At 37.3% G+C, this 20,936-nt stretch overlaps 1 protein-coding gene across 1 annotated transcript in view; it reads right to left on the bottom strand.

Moving 5' to 3' along the window:
* The window catches only part of LOC123657236 (transcription initiation factor TFIID subunit 1), a 34,545-nt gene extending 14,704 nt beyond the window's left edge, over positions 1-19,841 (bottom strand). Inside the window, exons 1-12 of the mRNA XM_045592812.1 lie at positions 19,457-19,841; positions 18,585-18,652; positions 17,311-17,447; positions 16,178-16,292; positions 13,750-13,928; positions 13,430-13,604; positions 12,682-12,867; positions 12,308-12,435; positions 11,362-11,606; positions 3,511-3,670; positions 2,276-2,510; positions 1,402-1,587 (exon numbers count right to left, since the gene is read on the bottom strand). Coding sequence (XP_045448768.1) covers positions 1,402-1,587; positions 2,276-2,510; positions 3,511-3,670; positions 11,362-11,606; positions 12,308-12,435; positions 12,682-12,867; positions 13,430-13,604; positions 13,750-13,928; positions 16,178-16,292; positions 17,311-17,447; positions 18,585-18,652; positions 19,457-19,676 — 2,034 coding nt within the window. The 5' untranslated portion in view covers positions 19,677-19,841. The remainder of the gene's footprint in view (positions 1-1,401; positions 1,588-2,275; positions 2,511-3,510; positions 3,671-11,361; positions 11,607-12,307; positions 12,436-12,681; positions 12,868-13,429; positions 13,605-13,749; positions 13,929-16,177; positions 16,293-17,310; positions 17,448-18,584; positions 18,653-19,456) is intronic.
* Between the last annotated feature and the right edge of the window lie 1,095 nt (positions 19,842-20,936).

The raw sequence follows: 20,936 nt of genomic DNA, 5'->3' as shown, positions 1-20,936 counted from the left end.
TTTGTTTAATGGGCGCAAATAATTAACCTTCCTATACTCGCGCCAATTTTTGTAACTTCCTATACTCGCGCACGGTGTCACAGACCGATAGTTCTACGCCTACAATATTTTTTTTGCTATGGAGCTAAAAAAAGTACTATTAATATTTTAAAGTTTAGGATATAATGAAACAAAATAGTATGAATAATACTTAATTTATTCATTATTTTACTGACTTTCAGTCTATCACAAATTAGTCTTCGAATTTGAGATATTTTTCTTAAGTACTAGGAAAACAAAAATAAAATCTGTACTTCTTTTTAAAAACAAAATAAACATTTTAATAATAGTAAACAACATATCAAAGGACATATTGATCTATGTTTGACTTAGTTTTGACTCTCACAATAACAATCAGGGCATACGATTAGAGCATGTTCCAAACAAAAGTATTTTTTGCAGGTGGCGCAGTTGTATCATATCTTGCGTTTTGTTTTGGATGAGCAATATCCACAACGACCAATTTTATTATTGTTAGATGTTGCTGAAGACTCAGGTCTTTCTAATTTACATATTACGGCGAGCCTGAGCCTTATGGTTCTCGACAAGGATGTAGTGAGAGCCCGACGTCTAAGTTTCGGATTGATCAGATCGTATGCTAAGCCTTTAAGAAAGATCCTACGGCTAATTTTCTTGGTAGGGTTGTTGTTTAGGTCTATTGTAAACGTATTTATACCCGCTAAATTCGTTAGACTATAAGACTGGTGTAACCATTGGCCATCTATACGACACATTTGTTTTAAAAAAAACTTTAGCATTTAGACGACCGTTTTTTTTTTTTTTTTTATTCCAGCAAACAGTAACTAAAATGTCTAAAAAAGCTTCCATTACAATGTTGTTTCTATCGGTACAGTCTCTTTCTCTTGTGAAGTTAGGTTTTAATCAGAACTAAATTCATCCAGCAGCAATTTGATTCGATCATTGTCCATTTTGATATAAATTATAATCTAAAAAGAATAAAAAATGGTCAAATTATAATACAGAGCAACAAACATACATATATATTAGTATACATATGTCATGAAGTATTCAAAGTTTGTAAAAAATATATAAAGACACTAAATATATTACATTAATACTTACACAAAAAATTGCACCTATACTCGCATCGGTCTCTCGGACCAATTGGCGCCAAATGCTACAACATGTGAGCTTCGCACGAACACGCGGCGTGCACTAAAATAAAGCTAGATGCAAATCCGGCAGCTAGCAAGGAACTCTACTTCTTAGGATATTTGTGCATAAAAATAATTACGAATATGTGTTTCGTCGGTCTCACAGACCAACGCGCGAGTATAGGAAGGTTAAATATTGAAAAAGAAATAACCATTTAAAAAATTAAACATTAAAATTAAACATTACCTTTGTAGCAGTTCTCTTGTAATAGTTTTTGATTTTCGTACACATTCCAACTTGGCTGATAAGCGGCGGATGTTCTTCGCAGAACTCTACTAGAATGAGTTCACCATCTCTACCGCTCAAGTCTTCTGGCGTCCTCATAAAGAAAACGTCACCACCGCCCGATGCCAGTCGTTCGGCTTCACGTTGCTATTTAAATAAATTATTATTTTCAATAAGAATAATATGAAATGATTTTCAAACTAGAATATCATAACATACATCACACATCATCTTTGCACTTCACTACAATATTCTAAAACCTATTCCAGACATGGTGGTTTCCCGAAGTATTCCTTCATCACCGACTACAAGACAAATTTAAAAATAAAAGCATTTCGTAATAAGTGCCAATTAGGTTTAGGCCCCAACGTTTATTTATTTATTTAACCATTTAATAATCATGGTTAAAAATAATTTGGATTTCAATGATGCAGTGGGACTCTCTTTAGCCGTGTCTTTCTGTTTTTCTTGTGAGGTGAGCGGAGAGTGTACTGTGTGGCTACGGTACTAAAGAATATAGCCACCCCCTCTCTTCCCGTGGGTGTCGTAAGAGGCGACTAAGGGATAACACAGTTCCACTACCACCTTGGATCTTACAAAGCCGACCGGTGGCGGGATAACCATCCAACTGCTGGCTTTGAAATACACAGGCCGAAGACGGGCAGCAGCGTCTTCGGTGCGACAAAGTCAACCCTGCGGTCACCAACCCGCCTGCCCAGCGTGGTGACTATGTGCTAAACACATGAGTTCACGCCATTTTTAGCGTAAACTTGTGGAGGCCTAAGTCCAGCGGTGGACTGTATAGGCTGTAATGATGCGCGGAGAGGTCGCTCACCTTGGCCTTCTTGCGGATGTGCTTGAGCAGCGGCTGCACGGGGTGCGGGCCGGGCGGCGCCAGCGCGCCGTAGGCCAGCTTGCGCAGCGCGGGCCGGTGGAAGGCGCGCAGGCGCGCCGGGCCCATGTGCGTCTGGATGAAGGGCGCGCGCAGCTCCACCACGGGCGTGCTGTGCTGGATCAGCTGCCCGCCGCCCACCTTCAGCCGCGGGTTCTGCGACTTGGGCTGGTAGTAGCTGTCGACGCGAAATCCTTTAGTACGAGTATGTGCGAAATCATTTTTTTAACCGACTTCAAAAAAAGGAAGAGGTTTTTCAATTCGACCGTATATATTTTATATGTGTTTGCGGATAACTTCGCCGTTTGTGAACTGATTTTGATGTTTCTTTTTTTTGTTGGATGGGAGATATCCCAAGGTAATACTATGATAAGGAAACCAGTATCCGATGATCGCATCTCAGAGAAATCGAGGGGAACCTCTGAAAATCGTAGTGACGTCTAATGCGTTTGTTAATTTATTTATTTTTTGTCTACTTACGTTGTATTTGACGACGCGTCGGCGCAGCGGTCACAACGCTGGCGGTCCCGAGTTCAATCCTCGGTCACGGGAGACGTTTGTATTGGCCATACAGATGTCTGTCGTGGTCACCCAGACCACGGCAAACACCTGTATGGCCAATACAAATGTTTGTCATGTGCGGGGATCGAACCCGCATCAGCCAGCGCAACGGGCACAATCCATAGCTGTAACCGTTGCGGCAACGCGGCGTCACCCCCACACAGAATTAAATCTTATTGGGGGTCGTTGAGTGTGAAGCGTTTCTTTATTTAAGCGTTTATTTATATATTGTCGATGGAACTGAAGGCGGTTTTTTTCATTTGATAGCAAACACAATAATGTACCATTTAATTTGGAATCAAATTTCTTGTCGGTTCCTACATAAAATTTTATAGGAGTAAGTGCTTAAGACCGCATAGCAGAAGTGAAAACTTCATTGTGAATATACTAAGCACAGCGACACAACAGCGAAGAGCAGCTTACAGTATCCTTCTCGCTCGGATACAGTCCCGAGTTCACCCGATCGAGCTTTTCACCTCAGATCGTGGCGGATCAGCCTAACTTACTACCTACGAAAAAATGTATGTTCAGTCTGCCAAAAGAAGTTTTTACTTAAAAAAAGAACGATTTGATATAATTTCGAAGATATCATAATCTAAAGTGGTATCCAAACTTACACATCGTTCGAAATATTGAACGGATCCCGATCGGGCGACTTGGGCGGCGGCGGCGGCGCGTCCTCTTGCAACACATTAATGACGCCCGCTTTACCGAGCAGTATCTTAGACTTCTTCACGTGCGGGTGTGGAATCTTCACTTTTGGCGCCGGTCCGCGTTCTGCAATTTGTATAATAATAATAATAATAATATATTCATTTCGGAACTAGCCCTAATGTTAGTACAATTACAAAGTATAAACTAAATACATTTTAATAATAATCTACTTGTTAGGTACATAAAACTTAGAACTAAACTTACAACTAAGTTAGTAACACTTATAAATGTAATATAATATTCTCTTCCTATGAGACCCCTGTGCTAAAGATTATAGTTAGCAGAAGGAGCATCTAGCTGTACCCATCGACAAAATAATGGGGAGTCCCATCGGTCGGCCAAGACGTTCAGGATGGTATTCGATGCTCCGCGTACTCGTGCCCACAACGAGGCGCATCGCTTTCTAATAATCGCGTGGAAGCAGTCGGTGCGCGCCTCGGCGAACATAGACGACGCGCTACAGAAGCGCGGCAAACCAAACAACATCCTGAATCCGTTGTTGTACTGGACACGGAGTGCACCGTATGCTCGCTGCGTGAAATCGACCCACAGACTGCACGTGTAGAACTATTGACAGTAGGCTTTGAAAAGTATTATTTTGACTTGTTTACTACAGCGCGCAAATCTGTGAATCAACATGTTACAGCGAACAGACAGCGCCCTACGCTCTCTTTCAATATCCACTGTGTCTGTCAAGCCCCAGTGACCCAGATATTTAAATCGGTCAACTCTTTTCAACTGAGAGAACTGAGAGCCCCCTAGAGTAACACAAGTTACTCTCCGTTGTCTCCTCGCGTCCGTCGCCCGAAAAACCATGAACTCGCTTTTTAACGCGTTATATCTGAGCCCATGAGCCACTGCGTATTCTTCACACATGTGAAGCAACTTAGTCAAGGCGCCGATCGACGGGCTCAGCAGCACCATATCGTCTGCGTAGCTGATGTTATTGATGCAAGTCCCGTCTACATGGCATCCTATGTAGGTGCTGCTGAGCTCCTCGATCAGCTTATTAATATACAAGTTAAAAAGCTTGGGTGGGGTCAACCCCCCCTGCCTCATCCAACATTCCAGCCCGTACTCATCCGATCGCGAGCCAGCCCATTTGACGCAATTCCTCTGGTTGTCATACCAATATTTAAATATTGATATGACATCAAGAGGTAGACTGCTTTCACACCGTAGTTTTCTCCACAACAAATTGTATGATACTAAATCGAATGCCTTCGAAAAGTCCAAAAAGCAAGCAAAGACTGGGATTTTTCGAGCCGTGTAGTACTGCACAGTCTGCTTGAGATAGAAAATGGCACTGTCTGTGGACAAGCCAGGCTTAAAACTAAACTGTAAATCGTGGATTTTAATATTTTCGGCTAGTCTTCTGTCAAGCAAACCATCCAGCACCTTGGCTATAACCGTAGCCAGAGATATAGGCCTGTAATTGGACAAGTCGGAGGTATCCCCCGTTCTATTCTTTATTATAAGCACAACAACAGTATACATTAATTCATTTGGTAGGTAGCAATGGCTTATTCATAAATAAAAAAAACCTGGCCAGAACTCGAGGCAAGTGCACCCCCGCGTACTTCAGGTGCTCGATACTGAGATCGTCGTGACCGGGAGACTTACCTCTGACCATTCCTTTAATAACCGTGGCGACCTCACCTTCAGAAAACCTAACAGTAAAGTCCCCGTCGCGACACCCAACATCGAACACCTGCGACTCTATAGGGAGGGAAGACTCCACTTGAAAGTGTTTACGGAAGGCATTTGCTATGTCAGTCGGATCAAACTTACATCTACACTCACGGGGAGGCTCGATTTTGGATTAAGCTTATTATTATTTTTCCAAAATTTATTGAAAATATTATCAGCATGAATTTGAGCAATAATATCTAATTTTATTTACGCTTCAGCCTGTAATATATTATATAGTAATATCCCACTACTGGGAATAGGCCTCTTTCCCCATGTAGGAGAAGGATCAGAGCTTAATCCACCACGCTGCTCCAATGCGGTTTGACGGATATATTCCCTACTATGAGTAACGATCGCTATCAGGTGTACAACCGGGACCGACGGCTTAACGTGCTCTCCGAGGCACGGTGGGGAGACCCACAAGGACTGCACAAAAACCCAGACCACGGCAAACACTTGAATGACCAATACAAATGTTTGTCACGTGCGGGGATCGAACCCGCAAACACCAGCGCAACAGGTACAATCCATGGCTGTAACCGTTGCGCCAACGCGGCGTGAATCTAATTTTATTTGTTTTTTATTATTTTAACAATATTTTAACTTAGCTTTAAATAATTTTTTCGAGTCACGCATCTTATCATAAATAAAACCAGTGTCCGGTTTACCATACAATAACCAAGACTGATACCAAAACCGAGCCTCCTTGTGAGCGCTACTAACGTGCATATTCCAGCCCGCTATGCAATTATGCCTCGTCACTTTTTTATCGATATAGCTACATGCTGCCGACTCCCTCAGAATACATACAATATTATTATAAATAGCTGTTATTTTAATTTTATGATCGACATTTGAACGCATTCAACATTGAACACATCAACATTCAGTGCATCACGTCACGAGCCATCTGCGAGAGCGGTGTGAGTCACTAACATATGTATAGGTATTACTAGGTAATAGTTCCATATCTACCCACGACCAGATGTTTTCGTTACAAAAATTTAAAAGTTCTAGTAAAAACTGCTCACCGGGGTGTGCGTTGAAGTCCCCAAGTATAAAAACAGATTCGATGCTGTTTGTCTCCACTAAGGCACTTATTTCACCCATACAGTCCGTGAAATCAACAAGGTTCACCGCCGAGTCCGTAGGCATATACACAGTAATCACTAGCATTGACTTACCACTGTCGAGGTGTATTTTAACAGCCGCTAAACGCACACTATGACACTCAACTACCGACACACGCGGGAACGCAGACTTCCTCCACAATAGTGCCACCCCACCGTACGGTCTTCCACGGAGAATACCCTGCGAAGTGTCTACCGCTGATTTTCCAGTAAACGCGAAGTCCTCATCAATATTTCCCAGAAAGTGAAGATCATGTGGTGTAGGAGCCATGTCTCTTGTAAAGCAATTATGTCAGCATCCCGGCAGAGAGACCTCACAGAAGTAACAGACCGCTGTACATTCTTACAGTTGAAACTAATTATTTTAGTTGTAACATCCATTATTGATTAAAGGTAGTCCTGGGCATTTGACCACTTCGGTGTCTTCCTTTGAAGTCTATAAAGCGTCTAAATGCCACTCCTTCCGGCCAAAATTCATCTTATAAAAAATATGCTATTTTACATTTAGGCACATAGACTTTGTATGCATCATAATTTTTGGGATTTTCATAATAACTTTCTCCAAATCAACAGAGACTTCAGTCTTATTTTTTACATAATTTTAAATATCGTCTTTCGTCACATCTTTCGCTATATTTTAAATATACAACGGTATTCGTATATCCGCCGCTTTAAAATTTACATTTGATTCGACAACGGCTTTCCCTTTGTTACGAACAAATCGATTTTTCAATCTTTATTTTTTGTACCAATATCCATTGCTTATTTTCTTCTTGAGGCTTCCATTCACCCTGTTCCAAAACTTTAGTGTAAGATTTTCTATCCTGCGGCTTGCGGTGATTGTAGAACGGCCCGTCTGACGGTATTGTAGGCGCAGAAACATTCAACGCATGAGTCATGCGCTCGCTCGACGCTAGCTTTGATTTGTTCACCTCTTCGAGCGATCCTCTCACAGCTGACTCGACGAAGTCAGCCGGTGACACACCGTTATTCATTTGTTCGGTCGATGATTTGTTTTCAATACTACCCTCTTCGGGATGTTGATTTTTATAACGGTTTTTTCTGCTCGGTGATAATGAGCAGGGTCACAAATGTCTTTCTCATTGCTGAAAGGCTGCAACCCCATAGGACCACTGTTACATTCGAAACTTTGTAACATACAAGCTCCCCTCTTCGGATTTATGTTTTTAGAGAGATTATTTACAACCGAGGCAACTTTCAGCGTTTCAATGTCATATTTCAGTATATTTAAATCCTCCTTACTTGCATAGTACTGAGAAATATTGTTGAGATCCTGGCGCATCTTCACTGTCTTTGAGAATTTGTGTTACATCGACATGGTCGAAAAGAACTGGAGATAGTTTTTGCAACTCCCGTGCGACGAAGATCGGTAGAACTTCTGGATCAGCTTCTCTCGGCGTACAGAGGATGTCATCAATATCTCTTACAGTCTTTCCATCACGTTTTCTGATCTTTATCTGCTTCGATAACGATTCATACAGTAACCGTTTCGCAGTCACAATATCACTTTGAGAGAACGCCGTGACACATATACGGCTGATACTCTCCTCATCCATAATGTCCATTTTATTACAAATGAAGACAAGCACTTCATTGATTACAATATTACAAGACACACATTTTACAGTTGTTGACATTTTGATTTAAAAAAGAAATGTCACGTAGATCGGCAATTAGCGACCGTCCGCTAGCGCGTGTCAGACCGAACTGAGTATAAATATAAATATTTACTTTAACATACATACATACATATAATCACGCCTCTTTCCCTTAGGGGTAGGCAGAGACCACTTCTTTCCACTTGCTACGATCCTTACATACTTCTTTCGCTTCGTCCACTTTCATTATTCCTTTCATACATGCTCTTCGGTTTAGGGTACTCTTGACCTGGCCTTTTTTCAAGACGTCCCTTATTTGGTCTCGGAACGTCCACCTAGGTCTACTCCTTCCAACCCTTCCATCCACACTCGCCTTATACACTTTTTTCGTCAATCGTTTTTCACTCATTTTCTCGACATGACCAAACCATCGGAGCATACCTTTCCCAATTTTTGTCACTACATCTTCTTTCAGACCACAACGTTTCCTTATCTCACTATTTCTTATCCTGTCACTCAGTTTAACTCCTATCATACTTCTCAACGCTCTCATCTCAACTGCATTTATTCTGCTTTCATGTTTCTTCTGCCATACCCAACTTTCACTTTTGTATATGAGTGTCGGAACCCACATCCCCTCATGCACAGCCAAACGAGCCTTGTTAGACACCTTCCGACTGCTCATAAATGAGTGCAAAGCTCCATTCACCCTGTTTCCTGCATTCACTCTTCTTTCAATATTACTCTCACACTTTCCATCTCTTGTAAACTTTGAACCCAGATACACAAACTCATTCACCTGTTCAATTTGTTCATCTCCAATCACGATATTGCAGTCTGTCACTGCCTCATCTCTTTCAAACACCATCACTTTCGTCTTCTTTACATTCATCTTCATTCCCTTTCTTACAAAGGCTCCACTCATATCAGTTACCATCTCCTGCAACTTCTCGGGCGAAGACGCAAGTAGTACTTGATCATCAGCATAGAGAAGACATTTGACGAGTAACTCATTCATTCTCAACCCATTTTCATTCTCTTTTAACTCTGTCAAACAATTGTCCATGAATAGTTTAAACAGCCACGGTGACGCTACACTCACTACACTCACACAAGCACTAGAATCCCTATCAAGAGATTGCAATACTCGTATGAGGACACCGCTCACAGCATTCAGACAATGCTGACCACAATTCATTCCTCATCACTCTATCATAGGCCTTTTCCAAATCCACGAACGCGTAATAGACATTTTTGTTTTTTGCCAAACACTTTTCGGCTATGCGCCGCAAAGAAAAAACCTGATCCGTACATCCCATTACCTTTCTAAATCCCGCTTGTGCATCCCATACTGTATCATCTGTTTCATTCACAACCCTCTCAATCTACACTTTTGCATACAATTTACCGACGACGCTGAGGAGACTTATACCGCGGTAATTCCTGCAGTCCTGCCGCGGCCCTTTTCCCTTGTACAATGGGACGATTACGGCTTTACACCAGTCTCCCGGTACTTGCCCGTTTCGCCAGCACAAATTGAAAAGGCGGTACAGCTGGCTAGCCACTATGCCGTGTCCAGCATTAAGCATTTCGACGGTAATCCTGTCATACCCTGCAGCCTTACCTAATTTCATACTTTTCAACGCTTTCACTATTTCATCCATGCTTATCTCACTTTCATCAACATTTATCCTCCTGATTGTACTCAGTTCCGAGATAGAAGTTTCTCCTCTGGCTGTTTGATGGATTTCCAGAAAAACTTGATGTTTGACTGAAAATCTTCAGTGAGCCTTTTATCAAAATCATCCTTTCGTTCTTCTTTCTTTCTAGACACAACTTCTTTCGCCGCTAATTTCAATCTTTTATACTTCGTTCTTGCTTCTTTTGTCTCGTCATCCGTTGCCTTTTGAACTTTTTGGTTAGCTTTTGTCGCTAACCAATTCAACCACGCTTTCTTTTTCTTGCACAGCCTTTTGTACATCTTTATCCATCCACACATTATTGTTCTTTCTTCCTTTCCTTCTTTTAGCTACCCCGCATACCTCAATAGCAACATTCACGACCCCTTTCTTAAATGTATCCCACAAATATTCAATTCAGTTTCTTTACATACTCGTCTTTCTTTTCCTTTTCTTGTAGGTTTTCCACTTCCACTCTGTCCAAAACACTCATAGGCTCGGCCCTTCGGTGTCGCCACCGTTTAAAGAGGCTACGCATTCGGGCTACGACCAGGAAGTGTTCTGTGTCGAGGCCTACACCGCGGTATGCCCGAGTCTTTCTTCCTCAGTCTTTCATCCACTATTACAAAATCAATCATACTTCTAGACTCACCCTCATCTCTTGTATACAAATGGATCTTTTTGTGGTCAAACATTCCATTCCAAGCATACTTCAAGCAGGCTTCTCCCATTGTCACTCTCTCGTCCCCATACGTACCCGTTCTGGGTACGTTTGGGGACGAGAGAGTGTGTGGAAGTGAGTGGAATCTTTCATACCCATCACGCTTCACTCCAACCCATCTATTAAAGTCCCGTAACATCACGATCCGTTCATTTTCTCCACACTTATTCAAGACATCTCTCATACTATCCCAAAACTGCTCTCTCTCTCTTGTTGGCTTTTGACCCCCCTCCGCGCAGCTCTGTCGGTACATAGACCCCAAGGATAAAAAGGCGAGTGAGTCCGACTTTTAGCCGAGTCTTAGGCGTACAGATTCATGCTCCATCACACACTCCCTGACAGCCTCGGCTGGTTTGGGGGACTCCCGACCAGTACGCCGTGTAAGGACCATGAACTGTGGTGTCACATCCCTTCCTCTTAGTCTGGTTTCACACACAGAATATCTATACATCGTTCATCCATCATCTGACATACTTCATCTACCTTACCATCCATTCCTCCTCTTACATTCAACGTAGCGAAACGGCTCTCCATGGGCCACTTTTCGCCCCCGCGAGAAACGAGACGTGATGCGTGGCGAACCACATCGCCGTATTTACTTTAACTAAAAAAAATTTGAAGTAAAACTTCTGTACGCACGTGAAAAGAGCATTACGAAAAGTGTGATAGAGCGAGGCAACGAAAGTTGAGTTAAGAGAGAGAGAGAGAGTAACGTTTCGTAAGTTTTACTTCAGTCGTGTGGTCTAAAGCACATTCGTTTTTGTTTTTTTTTTTTAAAGGATTTTAAAGTTTTTTTTTTTTTTTTAATCTAAATTACAAAGACAATTTCAACGTAATGTTGAGTTTGCTGAGAAATTTAAGAATACTAGAAATTTACTTCGATACTAAGGTAACTTAATATTTTTGCCCTTACCTCTAGTAATTTTTGATGGGTCCACATCGTCTGGTATTCCAAGGATAATATTTTCATCATTGGGGTCTAATGTCAATATTTTTGGTTTAGGTATTTTAGGCATACACTCTGCGTCCCATATTACTTCGTCCTCCCAAGTTCCATAGACAAGTTCCTCATTTTCGACAGGGAAAATACTGTACCATGTGTTATCTTCTCCGTCCGCTGAATTTGCTCCTGGATTGTTTGACGTCAACGATGTTGATCTAGTACAATAATAATCGTATTATAAAATAATTATACTTTAATCAAAATATTTTTATGACTCACTCAGAAGGACCTTAGGCGCTAATGCTTTATTAATTTTTATTCATGTTTATTTAAATAATAATATCATAGCATCAATCGATCATTTAATAAAAGTTTCTCAAAAAGAGCTTACCAATAAAATTATAAGTAGAAAGCCATTCTGAATTTATAATAATATCAGATAATTTATTACAACATAATTATATTAAATAATTATTATTATTTATAAATAACATAACAATTCTACTAAACCAATGCTAATATAAAACATATTTTATCTTAATATCTACGATTTTATTTTTGTGTTACCCACACATTAGGAATTCTAAACATTTTTGAATATTCAAAAATATTTTATCTTTTTTCAAAGCACACAAAATAAAAATTAGAATACTTTTTTTTAACTTGATTACTCAATGAATAATTAAAAATATAGAAAGAAGGTTTTGTATACAAAAATTCTACTGTAAATTGTTGAAATGTACATTCATGAATATTCTGTAGGTATTACAAAATTTCATCTAAGACATGTAGGTTTAAAAAAATTTTTGGCTTTCCTACCGAGCAATATTTTTATATGTAAATTATTCTATTTATTAAGCCACATATGTTTAAAATTCCCCATTACTAGTCTGATTATAATATAATTAATACTTACGTGGGTGGTTTTTGCTGCAAAGGCGCGGGTGCCTGTGGTCTAGGATGAGAGAACTGTTGGGCGGTACGGCTAACAGAAGTGGGCACCCAACCTGCCGCATTACTTTTACTATTTAATCTTGCTAACACCTGTTAACATTAAACATATTCTTAAAAAAATATTAAATTTAGTTTTTTAATAATAAAATTATCTTAAGGATCATGTAGCTAAAGTTTTTTCAAAAAAATCTAGTGTTGTCAATCGCTATGCAAAAAGCATAATAAAACTTTATACAATATATAACATTGTGCAATATTACTAAATAATAAAAACAAAATACAAGTTAGAATATGAAAACCTTTATTTACAAGTGAGACTTATAGTTGGCACTATACCTTATGTTTAATTTCACTGCCATCCCATATGACATCATCTTCCCATTGCAACTGAGAAACCATTAGAAATGCGTCATCAGGGAAACCACTGTCTGGACTATCAATATCTTTGTTTTCGTTTGCAATACAAACTGTTTCTTCAGCAGGTTTTTCTTTTGCTTTTTCATCCCGTTCTGGTGACGGTGCCTGATATAAAATAATTTTAAACACGTTATTTACAATTGTTGAAATATGACGTAATATCTCATATAATTTAAAAATCATTTAAAATTTAAAAATGTATAGTATTATTTTTATAACGTATATTTAATTACTGTTATGAAATGGAAATAAATTTTAAACACATACTAATAATTGTAAGCAAGTAAATAGATATCCACTAAAAAAAATTAGAATTAAGTTGATTTGTTGAGTTATTTTAATATATTTCTTGTTTTATTTACGCTTCAGCCTGTGATATCCCGAGGCACGATGGGGAGACCCACAAAGACTTACAACCAGACCGGAAATAAATATTTGTAAAAACACAAATATCCACTCCAAGCAGGAATTAAACCCGCGACCGTCAGTGTTTAGGCGCCGCCGACACGGCACACACACCATTACACCAGAGCAGTTATTTCTTTTTTTTTTGTGGTTGTATTTATTGGTGTAAAATAAAGTATATTTCATACATTTAATGTCTCGGTATTTAACATTTACCGCGACCCCGTGATGCCTAGCTACAAATTTTTAATTAAAATCTTACCTTAACTTTAAAACCATAATCAAATCCCTCGCCTGTTTCAGGCACGTTTAGCATATCGTACCATGCCTGAGCGGGACCAAACCGCCAGTGAGCTGGTGTAGGTTTCTGAGACTTATCCCCTGATGACTGAGAATTGTTCTCTGGCTGTGAAGTTTGTTGGCTTTCCTCCATTGGCCTATAGAATAGAAATAGTATAGTCTGTTAAAATAAATATAGGATATCATAAAGCAAAGTTATGTTCCATCACCAAGAACACACCAATTTTTACAGCAAACTAGACAAATTTGCAGAATCAAGTCAAATCAATCAGTAATACTCACTTAAGAAATTTTTCTTCATCGTCACTCGCATATTGTACTTCCTGCAACTCGGGTTGAGGTGGGGTGTCGCTACCGGTACTGCCACTACGTTTACGACGTCGACGTTTTTTCACACCACGCCATATTTGCGGCAAGCTGGACAATTTTCCAGGACCAAAGAGCCGAGAAAACAGTAATACCTATAACATAAAAATAAATTAATTAATTAATTGAATATTATTATTATATAATGCACTAGCAGCTCTTGGAGCTGATGCGTGCATATCACTGCACTTATGTTCTCTTTACTTTAGTTTTTAAATGTTCATCCAGTCTGTTTTTGTTTACTGATGGTACACCAATCACTGATTCTGGCAGCTTGTTCCATTGGGTAACGTCGCGATTTGGCAAAAAGTGCCATTTGGGGTTGCTATGGCAAAGAGATCTTGTAAGTTTTTGAGAGTGTCCTCTCAATTTTGGATTTGGATTCATAATATAAAGTCATGTCTTCAATATTCTTGACATTATAATGTTCAGTTAGAATTTTGTATTTTTAAATGAGATTTCCCCTCTGTCTACGTTGTTCCAATGTACTTAATTGAAGTTCAGAAAGTCATTCATCATTTGTCTTATGCCTTAGTGAGGTCACCATTTTTGTAGCTCTACATTGTACTTTTTCCAGCATTTCTATGTCTTTCTTAAAGTATGGATTCCAGATTTGGAAAGCGTATTCTAGAAGTGGACGGATGTAAGTTTTATAAATTTTGATAATCAAGTCTTTTGTAATAATGTTAAAAACTTTTCTTATTATATAGAGCATGGAGTTAGTCCTTTTTGTTATATTTGTGAAGTGAACATCCCACTTTAGGTTATGGGTAATGTTCAACCCAAGATCTTTTTGGTAGGTCACGGGTTTTAGTTGTACAGGTCCTATTTTGTAAGACATTTTAGGGTTTGTTGCTACTATTTGTAAAACTGTACACTTTGCTGCATTTAATGACATGAGCCAGTCTTGTGTCCATTGTACAATGTGGTCTAGGTCTTGCTGTATAACATTGTGACTGGTGAGAGGGTTTCCCATTATTTTAGTATCATCAGCAAAAATAGACAGATATGATTTGACAACACTTTTTAGGTCAGTAATAAAAATTCCAAATAGGATTGGTCCGAGCACAGACCCCTGTGATACGCCACTATGAACATTGTGAGTTTCTGACAGAGTATCTCCAACTCTAACCCTGAATTTTCTCTCTGTCAAGAAGTCTGATATCCACTGGAGAAATTGTCCTCAGATTCTGAAGTGCTCCAGTTTTGCTATCAACATCTTAATAGGAACCCGATCAAAAGCTTTCTCATAGTCTAAGTATATGGTATCTGTTGGATGGTTTTTGTTCCAGTTTGATGTCTATTTATCAAGGCAAGAAAGAAGGTTGGTGACAACTGATCGCCTAGGAACAAACCCAGAGGAGGAATAGTTATATATAATATTATGTGTATATGTGTATGTATGTTTGTATGTGTATATATGTTTGTATGTGTATGTATGTTTGTATGTGTATATGTTTATATGTATTTATGTGTGTAGTGTATTTATATATTTTTATGTAAAATGTTCTGTAATTTTTAGTATAGCATATGCATGTATGTGTGTATATTTGATTTTCTTCCTGTTTTCTTTTATTTTAAGTCTGTTCACCCTTTCCGCTTTTTTCACATTATCTCCTCAAAGCTGGTTGTCTGGAAGAGATCGCTGTTAGTGATAAGACCGCCTGTTGTACATTTCTTTTTGTGAATAGTTTAATAAATTGTAAACTTCTTTTTATGTGTACAATCAAGAGTAAATTATTATTATTATTATTAAATATAAAATGCTTCACACTTCTCACTACTTCCAAAGATCCAAATACATAACCGATACAAAGAATCATATCAAGCAAGATAAACATATAGGTATACGGCCTATATTACAACCGCTATAGCACCAACAAACTTGTTATCACATTTAAAAAAATTAAACAACTGTTTCTGAACCAAACAACGCAAAATTTACATTAACTGGTTTTTAATCCCATAGTGAAATTGAATCCTCTATTCGTATAAATTAAAAAAAAAAATAGAAATAGTCTTTCTAAACAAAGAAAACATAAATCGATACAAATAAATAAAATTGGATTGTCTGTTTATAATATGAAAATAATAACATTTTTTACAGTTTTTTGTCTGTCTGTCTGTCTGTATGTTCCGGCTAATCTCTGAAACGGCTGGACCAATTTTGACGGGACTTTAACTGGCAGATAGCTGATGTACTTAATAAGGAGTGACTTGAGCTACTTTTATTTCATAAATTTATTTCTTTTATAACTCTGCCAATTGAACAACAACTTTTTTGTTAAATTCCACGCGGGCGAAGTCGCGGGCAAGCTAGTATATACATATAATAATTCTTTACCTTATCAGGTCTAAAATCAGGAAATAACTCAGTGACGTCCACATTTGCGTATTTAGATGGAAGCATTGCAGCTAATGGAGTTTCCAATTTCTTAGGTTTATCAGTTTTTGGTTTACTAAAACAAAATAAAATCACATTAAGCATGAAACATATTTTATTGATAATACAAATAAAACAGATTATTTTATAACATAATTACAGCATAATCATACTGAGTTAAACAGGATATTTTCACTCAATGTTAATGTACATTTAACTAAGGCGCAATAGTGCCGAAATATCTAAAATTTAAAATGACCAACAACAAACATGGTAATGATCCCATTTTACGTCAGTGAAAATTTAAAATTTGTTAATAATGTATGTACCTAATAAATAATTAATAGATATTTTAGATTATAAGTAAAAAAATATTAGACTGTGGTATATGAACCATATAAATTTTAATACATTATTATACAAATAACAAAAACAAGATCAATACAATATAAATAACAAATAACAAAGACAAAAATAATAACCCACCAAAGCACTTCTTAAGTAATAGTGGTGGAAACGTGGAATAAGCTACTAGAGGAAATTGTGACAGCCAAAAACAAAAATCAACTCAAGAACAAATTTGATGCCTTTATGAAAAAATAAAATATTTGTCTTGTAAACACTAATAGATGTGTTTGAATAGATGCACTTATCAGTTATTCAACTGCATGCCTGAATAAAAAAATCGCTTTAGCCTGTAATATCCCACTGCTGGGCCTATAGGCCTCTTTCGCCATGTAGGAGAATGATCAGAGCTTAATCCACCACGCTGCTCCAATGCGGGGTGGCAGATAAAAAATAATAATAATAATAAAATATACATAAATGGTTTGTTGTTATTCCTTGACACATATCCAGTAAACAAATCACAACTCATAATATTAGACCCATATAAGTACATAGGCTACTTTAATATTCCTATGGGACCTGACCTTAGTTTTCTATACATGATTTCTATATATATACATATATGAAGTCATGGATATGAAAAAAAGCTTATATAATAATAATAATGGGACCTGGAACTATGCTCGTACTATATGGCACAATTAGGTATACAATAGAAAAATCATTAATAGAATATTAAAACATACGGGACAGTTGATGGAGGCGGCATAAGTCCACCATCCCCCTCCATGTCGCCTTCATATCCTTCATCGTTATTTCGTTGTTCTGACTCATTCTCGCTTCCTTCAACTTTCCATTTTTCAGATTCCTCCTTAATCTCATTCTGTTTTATGGAAAATCTAAATTAATATCATAAAACAGTACATGTTTGTTCATATACTAAAATGTTTAATCATTTTACAGGGAATACTAAATTTTTCCATGAATTAATGATGAATTAAATACACAAAAAATTAAACATTAACTCTTACATAACATGAACTTATCTAAACATTAAACGTCAAAAAGAAATACAATCATTGATCAAACTGCCAATTCTTTGAATTACCTTTGTGTTAGAAAACATTTTAAAAAAAACTCTCGTCTCTTAAACATTATTTTAAAATGCAGAACAGCAACAATTAATGTGGGTGAAACCATGTCAACAATGTAGTTAAAAAGATAGCTCAATGAAATCGATGATAATTAATGAAATAACTTTTCTAATGTTAATCATCTATACTTATGAAAAATATTATTTCTTTTTATACTATCTATTTTATATTTTAAAATTGCAATTACCTATTTATAAGCATTTTACATTAACAAAACTTATAAGATCAACTAACTTTTACAATTTTAATTCAATCAGTTTATCAATCATAAAATAATTGTTTAATAACAGTAGAAATAAATGTAAAATATCAGTCAAGATTCATTTTTTATTTAAAAATTACTTTTAGATAGAATTTAGTACCAATCAGAGAACTTTAATTACTTTAGTATGTTCTTTTAAGTTTTATTTTTACTGTGCTTCTATAATGTTATCTGTAGCACATTATTTGTATCTTTTTTAACTCAAAAAGATTTATTTTAATCTGACCAGTAAATTGAGACATAAAAACTGGCTATAGTATTATATAGAGGAAAAGTTTCATTATTGGTAAGTAATGGATATTTTAGAACTATCAGACCAATTTAAAAATTCTTTCACTGGAAGACTGCTAAATTTAGCTCTGAGCGACATAAGGTATATTAAAATGGAAGAAAAGAGAACACAAAAAATCATGAATTCTGTGCAAAGCCAAAGCAAATTATTCATATTTTCATATGTTTAAATTAAAACTATATGTAAATTAGAATTGGATAACAGAAACGAGAACAGAAAATAAATTTGATTGGTTATATGGTTGGTTTTTATAAATAAAAGACACAAATAAGTGTAAAAAACTGTAATAACTTAATCACATTATTTTTTTACCTTCTCTTCCTCTGCAGCATCGTCAATATCAAAAAAATCTACTGCAGAAGGACTTTTCTGAGTGTAATCTGAAAAAATATATATGAATAGATTACAGCCTATCCATAATTACAAATACAAAAGTTATGGACAGTTGTTGTTTAGTATTCAAACTTAATGTGAAGATTTCCAGATATCAAGAAAACTTTAGTCAAGTAAAAAAAGACTGTTGAAATTACACAAGATACGGTTATGATGTACATATAAGTAGTTTTTTTTTTATCGGAGGTTAAATTTTTGTTAAACCCCGCTGTAACCTTTAAGGTTAGAGTAACGCTTGGCTCCAGCGCTTGCGGGAAGTGCAGCCCTTCCACCCTTGCGTGCGAAAGAACGCTCATTTATGCTCCGTTCCGCATTCGTTTGCGCGCTTTCGCACGGCGGGCGAGGGCTGCCCTCCCTCCGCGCTTTCGGCTTAAAAAAACACTTTAGGGGTAGGGCAGACTAAGACCACGTGGACAGTGGGGTGCTCCGATTCGGTTTTGGGTATTTTTCGAATTTCTAAACCTATATTCTAGCACGCAATGTTACTAATTTTTATTAGAATATTATGTCTGACGCGTTATTTTGTTTTTTTGTTTAAAAGTGTCGATTTGTCAGTCGTTAAAGGTAAGTTCGTATCGTATTTTGATCTTGCAGTAAAGATCGTTTTTACGTAAATTTTTTCGAAAATAACGCGTGATAGTCGCAGATCGGAGCATGAGTACACTTACCGCAGCACCGGAATTAAGGTAAAGTCAGAAATAACAAAAATTTAACCTCCGATAAAAAAATCTACCTATATTGTTCATAATAGCCCAAGATACAACTAATTCTAAACATATGAGCAGCGTTACCCTTTTCTTCGTCGTCTTTTACCGTTTCTTCTTCTTCCAATACTTCTGATAACATTGATCCAAGACCCAACCGGTTGAGTGATGATAACATACGCTTTGAGTCTCCATCGAGGAGACCATCGTCTTCCAGTTGACCCGTTTCGTCGATGTTCCCAAACAAGAAACCAGTCAAATCCATACCAGAACGACTATGGTCATTAGGGTCATCACTATCACACATATTGTAATTTATATGCTGAACACAATTAATAAAAAGTTCATGCTATTATTTATTTCTAAAAGAAACTATAAACATTAGTACTAAATAACCTTTCTTTCAGTAAAGCGTCGTTTTGATTGTGTCTGAACCATGATTGTGTCACAGTAACAGTATCAATATCAATTACAGAGTATAGTATCTATGGTATCAATTGTCATATAGACATGGGCCATTGCGATCTGAAATCGATTAATCGAAGAATCGATTTTCGAGACCAAATAAATCGATATGTTGTACCTAATCGTTTGAGTTAATCGATATTTTACCTTTAAAAATCGACATTCGATTTGTTTCTGTTTCGGTAAAAACCATACAATTATTTACAATTAGCTAAATGTACTCATAATATTACGGTGCTACCAGTTTTAACCGGTTAATTATGGGTTAATTACTCAAAAACTCACGAAATAATATTCATTCTATCCACTTTCTCAGTTCATTCATTATCTACTCTTCATATTTTCTCTCTCTATTTGCTATCACTCACTCATCTCTTTCTCTATACACCCTCATCTTTTATGACAATGCACTCTAAAAAAAACACAAATACCAAACAAAAATTTATTTACAAAACAGAATTATTGAACCAATGATTGATTTCAGTCGGCAGAAACTTAAACCCTTTCACTGCTTCCTTGATATCTTCAACCGGGGCCGCTAAAGTAATTAACTTATATTCTTTCTGTACCCCGACCGGTTATTGTATCTGTATTGCATGTGGAGTTGGTGTTTTTTACTGACATTATTATTTCTGGATCTTGTAAATGTTCGAATGCTTTGAGTAGAACCGGCCCCGGTACTGTTTGCTTTGATGAGTTTGTGTTCGAGAATTTTGTATATCTGTAAATGAAGAAAAGAAATAAATTAACTTCAAGTAGTGTTTGTTATGTGTTCCTGTGGTGCAACACCCTTGTAATCCTAATGTTGCAAGCTTTCATAGCCTATGATAACTACTTAACTTGATAACGTGGGTGTCGTATGAGGCGACTAAGGGATAACACAGTTCCACTATCACCTTGGAACTTATAAAGCCGACCGATGGCGGGATAACCATCCAACTACTGACTTTGGAATACACAGGCTAAGGACGGACAGCAGCGTCTTCGGTGTGAAAAAGCCAGCCCTGCGGTCACCAACCCGTCTGCCCAACGTGGTAACATACATTAGTAGGTAATGGGCAACACACATTAATTTACGCCATTTTTTTGGCGCAAACTTGTG

Source organism: Melitaea cinxia, chromosome 10 (assembly GCF_905220565.1).
Source record: "Melitaea cinxia chromosome 10, ilMelCinx1.1, whole genome shotgun sequence".
Lineage (NCBI taxonomy): Eukaryota > Metazoa > Arthropoda > Insecta > Lepidoptera > Nymphalidae > Melitaea > Melitaea cinxia.
This window is presented reverse-complemented; position numbering and strand designations above follow the sequence as displayed.